The 13,624-nt window shown below is 40.2% G+C and overlaps 2 protein-coding genes across 5 annotated transcripts in view; both read left to right on the top strand.

Annotated features, from left to right (window-relative positions):
• NWD2 (NACHT and WD repeat domain containing 2) overlaps positions 1 to 7,844 on the top strand; it is a 53,280-nt gene extending 45,436 nt beyond the window's left edge. For both annotated transcript variants that reach the window (XM_027686438.1, XM_027686439.1), the window contains 2 exons: positions 48 to 637; positions 2,204 to 7,844. In XM_027686438.1, coding sequence (XP_027542239.1) covers positions 48 to 637; positions 2,204 to 6,139 — 4,526 coding nt within the window. In that variant the 3' untranslated portion in view covers positions 6,140 to 7,844. The remainder of the gene's footprint in view (positions 1 to 47; positions 638 to 2,203) is intronic.
• A 4,990-nt stretch (positions 7,845 to 12,834) lies between these two features.
• Positions 12,835 to 13,624, top strand: part of CUNH4orf19 (chromosome unknown C4orf19 homolog) — a 43,953-nt gene continuing 43,163 nt past the window's right edge. For all 3 annotated transcript variants that reach the window (XM_027686402.1, XM_027686403.1, XM_027686404.1), the window contains exon 1: positions 12,835 to 13,152. The gene's annotated coding sequence lies outside the window, so the exon portion shown is untranslated. The remainder of the gene's footprint in view (positions 13,153 to 13,624) is intronic.

The raw sequence follows: 13,624 nt of genomic DNA on the forward strand, positions 1-13,624 counted from the left end.
TTTATAAAGAAAAGTTAACAGAGACTCTATGTTCTTTTCATCCTCAGCTATTGAAGATGAACTTGATTTTGCTTTGGGTAAACAAACACCAGCTTTCCTAAAGAAGTGTGTTTGCTACATTCGGAAAATTGCCAACATTGAGCGCTTTGTTAAAATTCCAGAGATGGGAAAATACATGGATGTGGTACATACAGCAGGGAAGTTTCTACGAGATCCTGAAGCCCATGAGAAACTAATCAAGCTCAGGGACGAATTCATTCCTACCATTGTGGCATCGTCCAATCTGAGAGTGTACACATCCGTCACTCACTGTGACATGAAACTGGGCTACTCCCAAGAAGTGGAGAACCATTACATTGAGGGACTTGGTAAACAGTTCTATGAAGACATGATTGATATAATCCAAGCTACAGTGCAGCAGAATTTTGACACGGAGACAGACACACTGTATGATGAAGTTCTTCAACACTCATCACTGTGTAAAACGTACTCCACTTTTTATGAATATAGATGTGAGGCATTAAACATAGTTCACAAGTATGTTTTACCTAGCAAAATAGGACACATTAACCCTCTTATCATATATGGAGGACCATGCACAGGGAAGACTCTTCTATTAGCTGAAGCAGCAAAGAAGGTAAATAAATACCTTACATAATAATGTCATGTTGGGAGTATTACTGTGTGTAAAGGCCAACTTTGTTTTCATTCTTCCTTTTGTCAACAGATCGGATATCAGCCCTCAATATATAAAATAAAAATAATAAAAGGTATATTCAGCATATTATTATACACATGCAGAAAAATAGTTACCTTCCCATAATAACATATCTGTATCACGTGCTTAGCCAAAACAAAAAAAGGTTAACAGAGCTCTTAGAAGCCTAATAGAAATCAATATATTTTGAATTAACAATGCGTATTGTAGAATGATCTCTCCCTCTTGTTCCACTGAGGTCCTATGAATCTGCAACCATCTAAACGTCATGTGCTGGTTTTAGTCTTAAACACAAATGCAGTATTTCTTTCCAAGTCATGCCATTTCATGTTCTCATCAGAAATTATTCCAGAATTAGTCTAATACACTTGCTACAAATCTATCTGAAATAATCTGCAAAAATACCTGTACTTATTTATCTGACATATGCTGTTTAAGTCATTGAGCTGATTACTACAGGGAAATGAATGAAACACTTTGTGCCAGGGTGGACCAGATGCAGAAAAAGACCAAGCTGGCATCTCTAAGCCTAATTCTTCAGCTGGGAGTCACAATTTTGAGTTCCCTGCAGGGTGGTCAGAGAATTTAGCATAGTGGGCGAGGAAACAGCCATATCAGGCAGAAAGAAATAGAGAAGGGAACAATACTTTTTACAATATATGCTTCCTATAGAGTGACATTAGTTGTGTATATGAAATTGGGATTTGCAAATTAAGATCTTGTTTCAGATCTGAGTACATAAGTCAACCTAGAGACTCTGCTTATGCTTTTCTTTTAAAATTCTATAATAACATAAAGTGTGGTGAAAAGATGTGGCAAGTAAAAAAACTGAGCTTGTTAGCCTCCACAAATGGGGAAGGTTTAAAACCACATTCCTCACTTGCTTAGAGTGATCTAACCAAAAGACAAATACTTTTTCCTCCTTGTGGCAGTGTTTTAGAGCAAAAGACATACACCAAGGCAGAGTGTAGTTCTGTGGGCCAGGGTTTAAGGTAACCAGCTAGTTAAGGGCAACTTGTACTCTGATCCCTGTCCTCTAGTGACATTCATTTTTATTCAGCTGGGAATCTGTGTTAAACATGTTCTGATGGTAGGCTGACCAAGGATGACATTGCATGGTGTCTAAGGAAGTTTATTTATAAGACACTCTACCTACTTACTTTCTGAAGTGACACAGATTTTGCCAAGAATACCCTGGGATTCATGGACTAGATTCATTCTAGTCACGTCCCCTTTGACATAAGACTTTTTGTGGATCTGAGTCTTAGTGTTTTGAGATATTACCTATGCTAAAAAAAGATGATATATGCTTTGAATTTCATTCAGTGCACGTAAATCAACTCACCTCAAACTCTGCAAGTGAAAGCATTTTTATTCAACTAGTAATATTTTAAAGTGATTTATTTATATATAGGCTATCACTATTTATAAACTCTGTTACTGTGCTTCACTGAGATATAAACTAAATTATGCTCTATATTCTAGGCCTATTCCTGGTTGCAAGAAGAGATGGGACCAGATTCTGATCCTGTGGTAGTTATAAGATTTTTGGGATCCACTGAAACAAGTACAGATCTGAAGAATATACTTCAGAGCATTTGTGAACAACTAGCAGTCAACTACCGTTGCCTCGTACAAAGTTACCCAAAAAAGATTCATGACCTTCGGGACTTGTTCATAAATCTCTTGAATGAGTCTTCATTTCACAGGCCACTGGTTATAATATTTGATGCCCTAGAACAGCTAACAGATAGTGATGATGGTAGGAAGCTCTGGTGGCTTCCCATTCACCTTCCCCGCTCAGTACGGATAATTTTGTCAACACTGCCAAACAAGCATGGGATCTTGCAAAAACTGAGGTGCCTTATTCATGAAGAAAGCAACTATATTGAATTGACTGCAAGGGACAGAAAGATGTGTAGTCAAGTACTGAAACATCAACTGCTGCGAGTTAAAAGAAAAGTAACATCAGGGCAACAAATCTATGTCAATCAGGCATTCTCCAAGTGCACACTGCCTATGTTTGTGAACTTAACCTTCAGAGAGGTCAGGAACTGGAGATCACACAAGGATGTGGATGAGTCCTCCCTCTGTGTCACTGTCCATGAAAGCATAGAGCAGTTGTTTTGGTCACTGGAAAACAAGTGTGGATCAAGACTATTGTCAAGAGCACTTGGCTACATTACTATGTCCAGATCTGGCCTGAGTGAAATGGAACTTGAAGATATTTTAGCCCTTGACAACAGTGTTATGTATGAACTGAATGAGAGTGTCAGAGACAGTAATCCATTGAGAATTCCATATATATATATTGCAAGGCTTAAGGAGGGCTTACAAGGATACTTAATAGAGCGACAGGTGAAAAATGTAACACTGCTTCTTTGGGCAAATAGACACTTGCAACTAATTGCCCAGAAATTGTACCTGCACAATGAAGAAGACTTGCGTGAAATGCACACAGTCATGGCAGAGTATTTCCTTGGTGTTTGGTCTGGTGGACGAAGAAAACCTTTTTACAGCAATGATCAATATCTGAGTGGCTGTCCTGACCATGACAGTAGAGGCCTGAACGAGGATGAAAAGCATTGCATGGATCAGACTGCTTTTGACAGGCAGGCACCAGATCAGCCATGGGTCTTTCAGTGTAATCCATTAGAACCTGATATCTTTTTTATCAATCACAGAAAAATGACAGAGCTTATTCATCACTTGACAAGATGTGGAAGAACTGATGATCTTCTGTATGGAGTCATTATGAACTTCAGCTGGCTGTACACCATGATTAGAATAGGGCAGTTCGATAAAGCACTTTCTGACATAGAACTGGCTTACACCTACTCTCAAGAAAAGGAGCTGAAATTTCTGGCCAGTACCCTCCGCAGTATAAAGTTCAAAGTAGTAAAATACCCAGGTTCACTCTCTGCTGAATTGCAGCAGAGGCTTCTCCCAGTCGTAAGTTCATTGCCCAAACTCCGACATCTCCTCCTAGAATGTGACAAGGATGGACCCAAGTACTGCTCTATCGTCCCTTTGCATTCTTCCATGGATGTCACTTACAGCCCTGAGCGCCTGCCATTGTCATCCAGCTGCATGCATGTCACTGAGATTTTGCCTACATTTAATCCCAGCACAATTATTGCTGCTTTAGAAAATGGCTCCATTAGCACTTGGGATGTAGAGACCCGCCAGTTACTAAGGCAAATTACAACAGCTCCATCCGTTATCTTAGGGATGAAGCTCACTAGTGATGAAAAGTATCTTGTAGTGGCTACAACAAACAACACTCTTTTGATATATGATAACATAAATTCCTGTCTTCTGTCTGAGGTGGAAATTAAGGGATCAAAACATTGTGGAATTGGGGGGGGCTCCACTTTTATAAATGGATTTACATTATCAGTCAACCATGCACTTGCTTGGCTGGAGGCCAGCAAAGATGTTACGGTAATAGATCTGCTTTATGGCTGGCCTCTCTATCACTTCCACTGCTGGTACGAAGTGACCTGTGTGCAGTGTTCTCCAGATGGAGTTTATGCATTCTGTGGACAGTATTTGAACACTGCAACCATTTTTCACTTGGGCAGCGGAGAGAAGCTGACCACCGTGACCTCTGAATTTTCAAGTGGGTTTGTGAAATTCCTTCTCATTCTGGACACAGCCCAAGAAATGGTGATGGTGGACAATGAGGGTAGCCTCTCTGTTTGGAATATGGAGGAGATTGCAAATCCGCAGCTTACAGATGACTTTGACTGTAGAAGGGAAGACAGTGAAGTTGTCAGCATAGAGCTTTCTGAAGACCAAAGTGCAATTTTAATTTGTAAGGCTCTCAGCATTGAACTTCTTGACACTCGTGTGTGGAAGGTGGCTGAAAAGTTTAGAGCTAAACACAATGAGCGTTTTATATCTGCCGTGTTGTCCAAAAATAGCAACTGTATAATTGCTTCAATGGAAAATACCTCAGCCATTTTTGTTTGGAGAAGAGATACGGGACAGTGTATGGCAAGCTTACAGGAAATCTCAGGAACTATAGTCAGGCTAATTAAATCGAATCATCATAACATGCTGCTATCCTTATCCACCAGTGGTGTCCTTTCTATTTGGGATATAGACATCATAACTGCTATGTCCAATATTGACAAATCTGGCAAGCCTATCCAAAGGCTGGTGTTGCCAGCCAGAGGTGAATTAATATACACATTGGATGGATCAGATTCTGTCCATAAGTGGAACTTCAGCACCGGATTCATTGAAGCTGTGTTCAAGCATGAAGGTATTGTTGAAAACTGCGTGCTGACCTCTTCTGGAGAGATAATGGTTACATCAGATGACAAATGCAGTCAGTATGTATGGCACACTGTTAGTGGTGAAAATATCTTCCGCATTAATGGACAAAAAATCTCAGAACTAATGATTACTCATAATGATCAATTTGTAGTCTCTCTCTGTGAGCAAAATGCATCCAGAGTTTGGCGACTGGCCACAGGACATAGAGTTTGCAATATTTTAGTTGCCTTACAGAATGCATTTATAACAACTGCAAATACATTCGTAGTCGGAATGGCAAAGAACAAAGTCTTGGCTGTGAGTCTCTGGACAGGCAGCATAACAAAGAAGTTTTGCTGTGATGATGGTGCAAGCATTGTGGATATTAAGTTGATACCAGACTGCCCAGATATTATAGTATTTATAACATCTACTGAAACCGTGAATATCTGGAGCTTAACAGAAGAAGTCATCTGCAAGCGTGTACAATTGCCTACCAATTTCTTAAAAAAATTGGAAGACTTTGAAATATCTCCAAATGGGAAGCTAGGAATTATAACGCGTGGTGATGAGAACATCAATGTGCTTGATTTATACAGTGGAAAACTTCGTGTGGTTCACGCTCCAGGTGTCATCTGGCGGCAGAGGCTGTCTCGTGATGGCCGCTACCTTGTATACATTTGTTGTCGTGGTGAGGAAGATGATGATAATGGTGCGGTCTCCAGCTTAATTGTAATGAGGCTGGCTGATGGCAAAAACATTGGTGCCTGTTCTCTTTATAAAACTCCCACTTTTCTTACACTCTCACAGAGACATTTAAACATTATTATTGGATTTGATGATGGAAGTATAGGTACTTACACTGTAGTGGATCGAGTTGATGCTGCACTGAAAATCAAAATCGCTACTTCAAACAGCCGTCAGATTTTCAATAACACAACACAAGTGATTAGGCCAAAATGTCACAATTATAGCTTCAAAGCAGCTGCAGACTGCATTTGGAGGGAATCAACAGAAGTATTTGCAAGGGATAGCCCCATTACAGTTATAGAGCCTGAGGTGAGTGAAGCAACACCAACCAAAAAACACAACTATTGCTATGAGAAAGTGTGCTCAGCCATAGATTGCAGAGGACACAGTTTTGCCTCTGACAACTGACTAACCATCTGGATGGGCTTATCTGAATAGTATACTTGCATAGGTATGTTTTCTGAATTCATGTAAAAATCAGTGTGTTTCTTGGAAGACAGATAGAAACAGCAGAGGGCAGACCAGCTGGTTTTTTTCTGTCTTACACTTATGTAAACATAAAAGTAAATATAAATGGGCTGCAGGGTTTTTTTTAATTTCGGAATACAAGGTTCAGTCCAGAATTTCACCAGGGCCTTGATTAAAAATTTCTAGCAATACTATCAAAATTGTTATGCTATTACAGAAGTCAGGTGATCACATTTGGGTTTGACAGACTGTTTTAACTAGAACTAAACCTCCACATGATTGGTGAGAAGAGTCAGACCACTGTTTTATATTCCAAGTCACCTAGATGGGTCTACAGCTAACAGTCGGCTTTATAACCACTTGCAAAAATGCGTTTTTCTGCTTGATGGTGCGATGACAAGATGTCACCTGCCAACCTGGAACACTTGATACATTCCATCATCATTTTAAAAATACTTATTTGATTTTTCTTTTTAATTGGGATTATTCTTTGAGTTGAATGGAGTAGGTGCCAGTCAGCTGCAAACATGTCACCATGTGAGGCAACAAGTATTTGTTTCACCTTAATGAATGGGCTGAAAGCTTTTTTTTTTTTTTAACTGCATGCAGGGATTTCAGATTTCTGTATTGTGATAAAATGATAAAAAACATAAGTTGTAAAAGAAGTATAGGGATTGGGGTTTTATTTTTGGTTTGGGGAAATTTTTTGTCTTCATAGTGTGTATTAGTCAGGTCATAATGAAAATTTTTCAAAGACAAAGAGCGTTACAGATGAACAGTTAAACACATTAATTTCTTTATGTTAAAAGGTTGCTATCTGTTTTGTTGTAAGAAAGTCTAAAGTATCTCCTATATCCCTAAAGTAATCTTAATAGTTTTCAGATCTGCCATGTATTAATCCTTATAACATTTGCCTTACTATCATTTTTGTTCTTTCCCATGATAAATACAGATCAAATGACCAAACACTCTGGGACTCAGTATATGTGGTGAAATCCTCCACTACACATAAAGGCTGTTTAAAGGTCCTTTACTGGTCCAGTTTGTAATGAGTTTTTCTTACTTCCACATATGTACAAGCTTCACTTTCTGCTTTAGAACTGTTTTGAGCCTTTTGTACAGTTTTACCGTTTCAAGGAAGAAATTGTGAAATAACGACAAATGCTGTAAAAAAATTTACATTTTCTCAAGTAAAAACATATATTGGACAACATCTGAAAGGATAAGAAAATTTTCCCCTCCTTACATATCTTAAAGATGGCACATCTGTGGATATATTTTCAAATTATTTCAACAGAATAATTTTATTTTTAAAATCAGAACCCCATGTCACAGATTTCCAAGAAATGAATGCTAAGCTAGAATTTAATGTAGTGTGTGAATGTTCAGTGTAAAAGCCAATATAGTATATTAAGTGACTTGAATGATTTTTCCTAACTTGTTTGCAACTAATAGATCATATTGAATGTTTTTATGTAAACTTTGTATTGTTGGGAAAACCTACCCAATCAGAGATTTATATTTTCATAAATGTCAAATTTAGTTAAATTTTGTTACAAAGTTGTTAAATTAGAAATCTATTGCAGTCTTCAGACAATATAAAGTCTTGTGTATGCATTGTTTGTACTAATAAACTATGGAAGCAGACTTGTACATGTCCCTTAATTTCAGGGAAATTTCACTCTGGCAGAGAGACACAAGGCCTTTGCAGCTCCCTTTGGCCTGTATTTAAATAATTTCTGAGTATATTCATAAGGAAAAATTTCAGTATTTTCCCCTGTCACTTGACTAAATCAAGCATTCAAAAAACCCAATGAGATTTGCCAAAAAAATACCATACTTAGGTGGTGTTTATGACTAGATTGCATACTGCTGGTATGCAAGTCAGCAGACATGAAGGCTTGTGTAAACTACCCAGGACAAAGCACAGAAGAGAGAGGAGCACCTGAAATCCACTTCTCTTCGGACCTGTGGAGCTATGGACCTGTGGGAACCATGGCTCCCAGGATCCTGTCCTGAAGGTAAACAACTTCCACCTTCTTTCAAACGCAGTGCATAACTCACACATTTCAGCCTTGAACTCCTTGTGCATAACCTGTGTAATATTGGAAAGTTAGGGGACCCCTGGTGGCCTAGTGGTTAGCATGCAGGACTCTCACCTCTGCGACCCAGGTTCGAATCCCAGCCAGTCCCCCGGGCAGATGGAGCCCATTAGCCCTGTAAGGCCATCGATCTATGAGAAGGTCACTCTAAACAAACCTACGTCCTGAGGACTTCACTGCCATTGTCCAAGCTTGCTTGGCCCCGGCAGATGAACCTTAGGATTAAAGGGTGGGCTCAGTTCAGCGCAGGCTGTGTCTCACCTAAAAAATCCATTGCGCAGGCTGGAAAGGTAAAAAGACCTTTCCCCAAATCTTCGTTCACGAAGACTGGCCATTAAAATTGGAAAGTTAGTGCTTTCATTATCTTGGAAGAGTAAAATACATCTCGTATCTGCCAAGAGAGTGGCTAACTTTGGGGGGCAATGAAGTATAGAATAATAATGGAACCACAGAATATGCTGAGTTCAAAGGGACCCACAAGGGACCATCGAGTCCAACTCTTAGTCCCTCATCAGACATCGCCAAGAATTACATCATGTGCCTAACCTATCTCATTCAGCTTTCCAGCTTTCTGAATCCATTTCTCAGGGGTCAGATTCCTCACGCTGAGCCTAAAAGGCAGGCACAGGCTACTGAATGGCATTAGGCTGCTCAATGTCGAAATACTTCCTACTACAAGAGTGAGTGCTCCATAGCCCCTCACAAATCAGTCCCCAAGTATATCTACCCACAGGTATGGAGACTAAGTAGTTTCTCCAATAATGAGCCATCCAAACACTAAGTGCTATTCTAGCCCTACATAGGAATAGAGCAATTTATTTTCTGTTAAGGAGCACTATTTTCATATTTAGTACAAAGCTTTCTTTTTTTTTTTTAGATAAAGTGCGTCAATAAACAGGCTCAGACGGGGTCCATGTTTTCTGACACAGAAGATTCTAGGAATAGGCCGTAGCTGCAAGAAAGCTTTAAAGCGGAATTAGCCGGAAATTCTTTGGCAGACAAAGGTAAGCCGGAGGTCAGCTAGAAAAAATATTTTTATCAGTCATTTCCTTTGCACCACAGCTGGGGAATGCACGGCCCGTGCCTTCATTTCAAAGTGCCTGTGGCCATTTGACTTTTTTTCACATTATTATCAGATAACATCAGAATGTGAGTTAACATGTAGCCTGGAAAACTCTGCATTCAGGGGGCATTCAGGTTTCAGTGGCTCCCCAGCCCTGATTTCTCCATGCTGCAGACTCAAGCCCTCTACCTGTGGAAACAGAAGTTTTAGTCATCTTGTAAAGAGAATTTAAAGCAAATATTGATTGCTAAAATAGTGTTCATATCCAGAGTGTACTGTTTCAGCTTAAAATCCTGAGAGTTTGCCCTTTGTCAAAAACTATATGTGTGTCTGTATGATACATCATAAAGTCAGTCCTTTGGGGCACTACTATTAGGCTATTAACAACAATCTGCATTGTTTTATTTTGTTGATTAAAGATTAAAAAAACCTGATTTAATATAACTATTAATATTGCAAAAGGACAGACTAATTTTATTTCTCCTAATTATAAAACCAAAGATATCTTACTTTTTTGCACATTATTTTTCATATAACCATAAAATTGATTATGTAATCATCCAAATATGGACTAGGGCCTTTGGATGGGTTTCATTAGCAAGGATTTGTTACTAAGAATCCCTATGAAGCCTTTAGGCTACAAATATGACCTCCTTCAAGTTCTTGTACCCTGCTGTGGACATTGCTCATATCTCTTCCTGGGTCACCGCATGGGTGCAGGGAGAGTAGTGAGCTACATTTTCTCCTGTGGTTTGCCTTTCCAGCCTCCCCAAAGCATTTTATCATGTGCTTCTCCAGAAGGGGAAGCTTGCACCACCACCCCTCTGTGAAAAAGGGCCTTTCACTATCAAGGACAAGCTAAGCAGTGCTCAATTCACTCGAAAACCCAGGCCAATAACCAGAAGAGTGTGAGGGAATGTTCCTCCAACATGTCCAGTCCAGCATAACATGCTCTTAAAATCACAGATGGTTCCCAAAGTGACTTTAAAATCTGCCCCTACCAAGCCCTTCTCCCTGCCTCCACTGTCCCATCATCCCAGGCCTATGCAGCTCTTGCTTACCAGGGTGAGTGATGCCCCCATCCTCAGCAAAGCCCCTGACATGTTCCCAGCCTTGATACACTCTCCACCTGCAGCACCTGCCCTTTTGGCAGCTCACTGATCTCCTCTCCAGCCTCAGCAGTGAATATACAAAAATGGATTTTTGTTCACATGTTCCCACTGTCAGAGCTTTCACCACACAATACTGTATAAATAAAATCATCTGCCTGCTTTTCTACCATAAATGTCTGATTCCATGTGCATTTCAGTGGATGTGAGAAAGCTTCTAGACTGAAATAGATCTATTCAGCATATTTAAAGTGAAATACACAGAATTGCAAAAATCCAGATGGTGTAGCACAGATGAAAACAGAACAGGGTAGTTTGCTGCCATTTGTCTATGTTATACAATTGCCTGTTAGTAAATTGCCCAGCATGTCCCACTGTAATATCATGTTGACAATAGTATATGAAGGCACAAAGTTAACCTTTTAGGCTGCAATTTTTCAAGGCAGCCTTATATCTCAGCAGGAACATTCTCCAGAAAATTTCAGCCAAAATAGATACAAGAATGAGATTAAAGGAAAAAGAGTATTTCTGCAGGCTGAATGTCTCAAATACTTTTCCTTTGAAAAAAATGTTGTCACACCCGTGTTTTTGAACGAGGACTGTGGATTGGTGAGACAAGTGATCATTTCCTGCAGGACACATCTGTGAAAACCTGTCGGGCAATCATCCCAAAAAGATCCCAGCAGTTTGCACATACTCATAGAAAACGTTAGCTTTCAGGAGCACAGCACACTTGGGATTGCAGGGGCTAGGGCAGAACTTTATTATTGCAGAAATACTGGATGTGGGTTTGAGAAATCACGAGAATGAACAGTCTGAGGAACAACAAAAAATACAGTACCCATGGAAAAGCTCTGAGAAGGAGGCCAAGTATCAGGAGAAGAGGGGAGGCAGCCTCCCCGAAGTTGCTTCCAGTGGCCTCCTTGCTTACAACTCAGCTTTTCAACTGGGACATTTCTCAGCCTATTAGCCCACCTCATTAGCCCAGCAGCCACGAGCACAATGGCAAAATACCACAGGCAAAATACGGCCGAGCTGGCCCATGGGGGTTAGCTCCGGCTTGGCAGGGTACAAACACACGCTGTGCACAGGGCTACACGCAGCATCAGACTCCATGCTGCAGAGGTAGCCCCAAACTGTTTGCATCTCCTACCTCCCTCACCTCCTCTCACAATTTGGGGATAACAATTCTTCACTTACTGACCAGAGAGCCTTTCGAGAGTTTAGTGACAGTTTTGTACTAAGAAACTTCCTGGCTTTTGAAGTCCATTTTCAGCTAACACTAATTGTTTGCAGAAGAAAAAAATTTAAAATTTGCCAAAGAGCTGTTGCAGAGCTTTGCAGCTCACAGCCTGTAAACGATACTTGGTCTTTACGTTATGACATAGCCCTCTACTTAAAATAACCATATCCAAAGCAGCTTTTATTAATTTCTTTGCTGGCATCCGACGTTTCACTCCCCGTGTGTGCTGGCTCCTGCAGTAGGGGGCTGAGCCAGGCAGCGCATCTGAGTCCCTGCTCCCAGGCACGGGACCTGCCTGCCTTCCCCAGCCCACTGCTGACACGAGTTTGACAGTCTCAGTTCCAGCTCAGAGCAGATATGAGGGGAAGCATGCCATCCTTCTGGGGAAAGCAAGGATGCAACCCCTGCAAAGCAGGGAGGCAACCATAAATCCAGCATTATTTAGAGTGAGAACAGCAAACCTACTCAATATAGCAGCCAAATCTCATACAACTGCTTCCATGAGGCTTAACACCTCAAAAAAAAAAAAAAAGGCAACAAAGAAGGGATTTAGCTGAACATTTCCAAAGTACTATCAAGAAGGATCTGTTAGCCCTGCTCGGCACCCCCCGGCTGTGACACAGGCAGTCAGGTGACGCAATCTTAGAGCCTGTTCTTTCCGGGAGGCATTTTTTAAATTCCAGGTACATTGATATATATTAAAGGTCACACCTGACCCAGTTCCGTGCTTAAGTTAAAACTCTCCTCCTGCACAGGGGACACTCTCTTAACTGGGCTGTGGCAGTAGAACACCTTCTGTATCACTTTTGGAAGCACCACACTCAAATCAAAATGATTCCAGGAAAGTCAGCAGCTTTCACAGGTAAATGTGACGTGATGCCTGCAAATATACCTTAGAGCTGAGTTTCTCCGTAGAGAATCACCCAAAATAGCGGGGAATAAACACTGCCAGCCAACATGTAAGAGAGGAACTTGCTGCCAAATCCCTCCAGCACTGTTTGTGATATGGGGAGATTTAACTTTAAGAATATGCAAATGGTAGCATGAATACACTGACGGGCTCGGACTTTGTTGTGGTAGTTGTGACTGCCTCCAAGGAAAGGAATTATTTGGCACGTGTTCTTCTACTTCTTTTTTATAACCCTGACACTAAAATGGTGAGCTCTATCAGGCTTTTATTCAGCCTGCAGGTAAAGGGTTACAGATTCTAGGAAGTATTAAATGCAAACTTTGAAGGATTTTATTTTCATCTACAGTCACATGATGCCTTAATACCCAATGACACTAACTACAGTGTCTCATTAAGAGGTCATGCAAACTCCCAAGCTAAACAAGGCATTCTTACATATTTAACATTCAAATGCAGAAGCCAAGCTAAGCCATGGAAGATTGTAATCAGAAAAAGCTACACTTCCTGATCCACACAAAACCTGCAGGTAGGAAAAGTTCTTCCTTTAAACTTGTAACATTGTGCTTTCTAGAGAAATTGTTTATAAGACATATTTTGCACTCTATTTCTTTTGCACCTTTCAAAATACCCTAAGAGATTTATCCTGAAAATATCTGTTCTCATTTGTTCCACCTGTTGTAGAGTAGTATTGTTTTTACAATCAGAAACACAGTTGGCTCAGTGGAAATCCAAACAAAACAATTTTTAAGCCAACTCTATTTAAGAAGTAATATTTTTGAAGATTTCTTAGTTATTGAAAGGGTTGTGTTGGAGTATGTGGGGCAAAGGGGGAGTTAATATGTCTTTGATGTCTGAAATGAAGGGATTTAGAACTCTTCTGACTTTACTTATACCATGAATTGCACATTGTTTCAGTCACTCAAATCAAAGTGTATTTTAATGGATTCGGCTTCCTCACTGTACTTAGAATTGTACTTAGAATGTACCTAGAATTTGGT

The sequence above is a fragment of the Neopelma chrysocephalum genome, unplaced genomic scaffold, assembly GCF_003984885.1.
Source record: "Neopelma chrysocephalum unplaced genomic scaffold, ASM398488v2 Primary Assembly neopelma1_71, whole genome shotgun sequence".
Classification (NCBI taxonomy): Eukaryota; Metazoa; Chordata; class Aves; order Passeriformes; family Pipridae; genus Neopelma; species Neopelma chrysocephalum.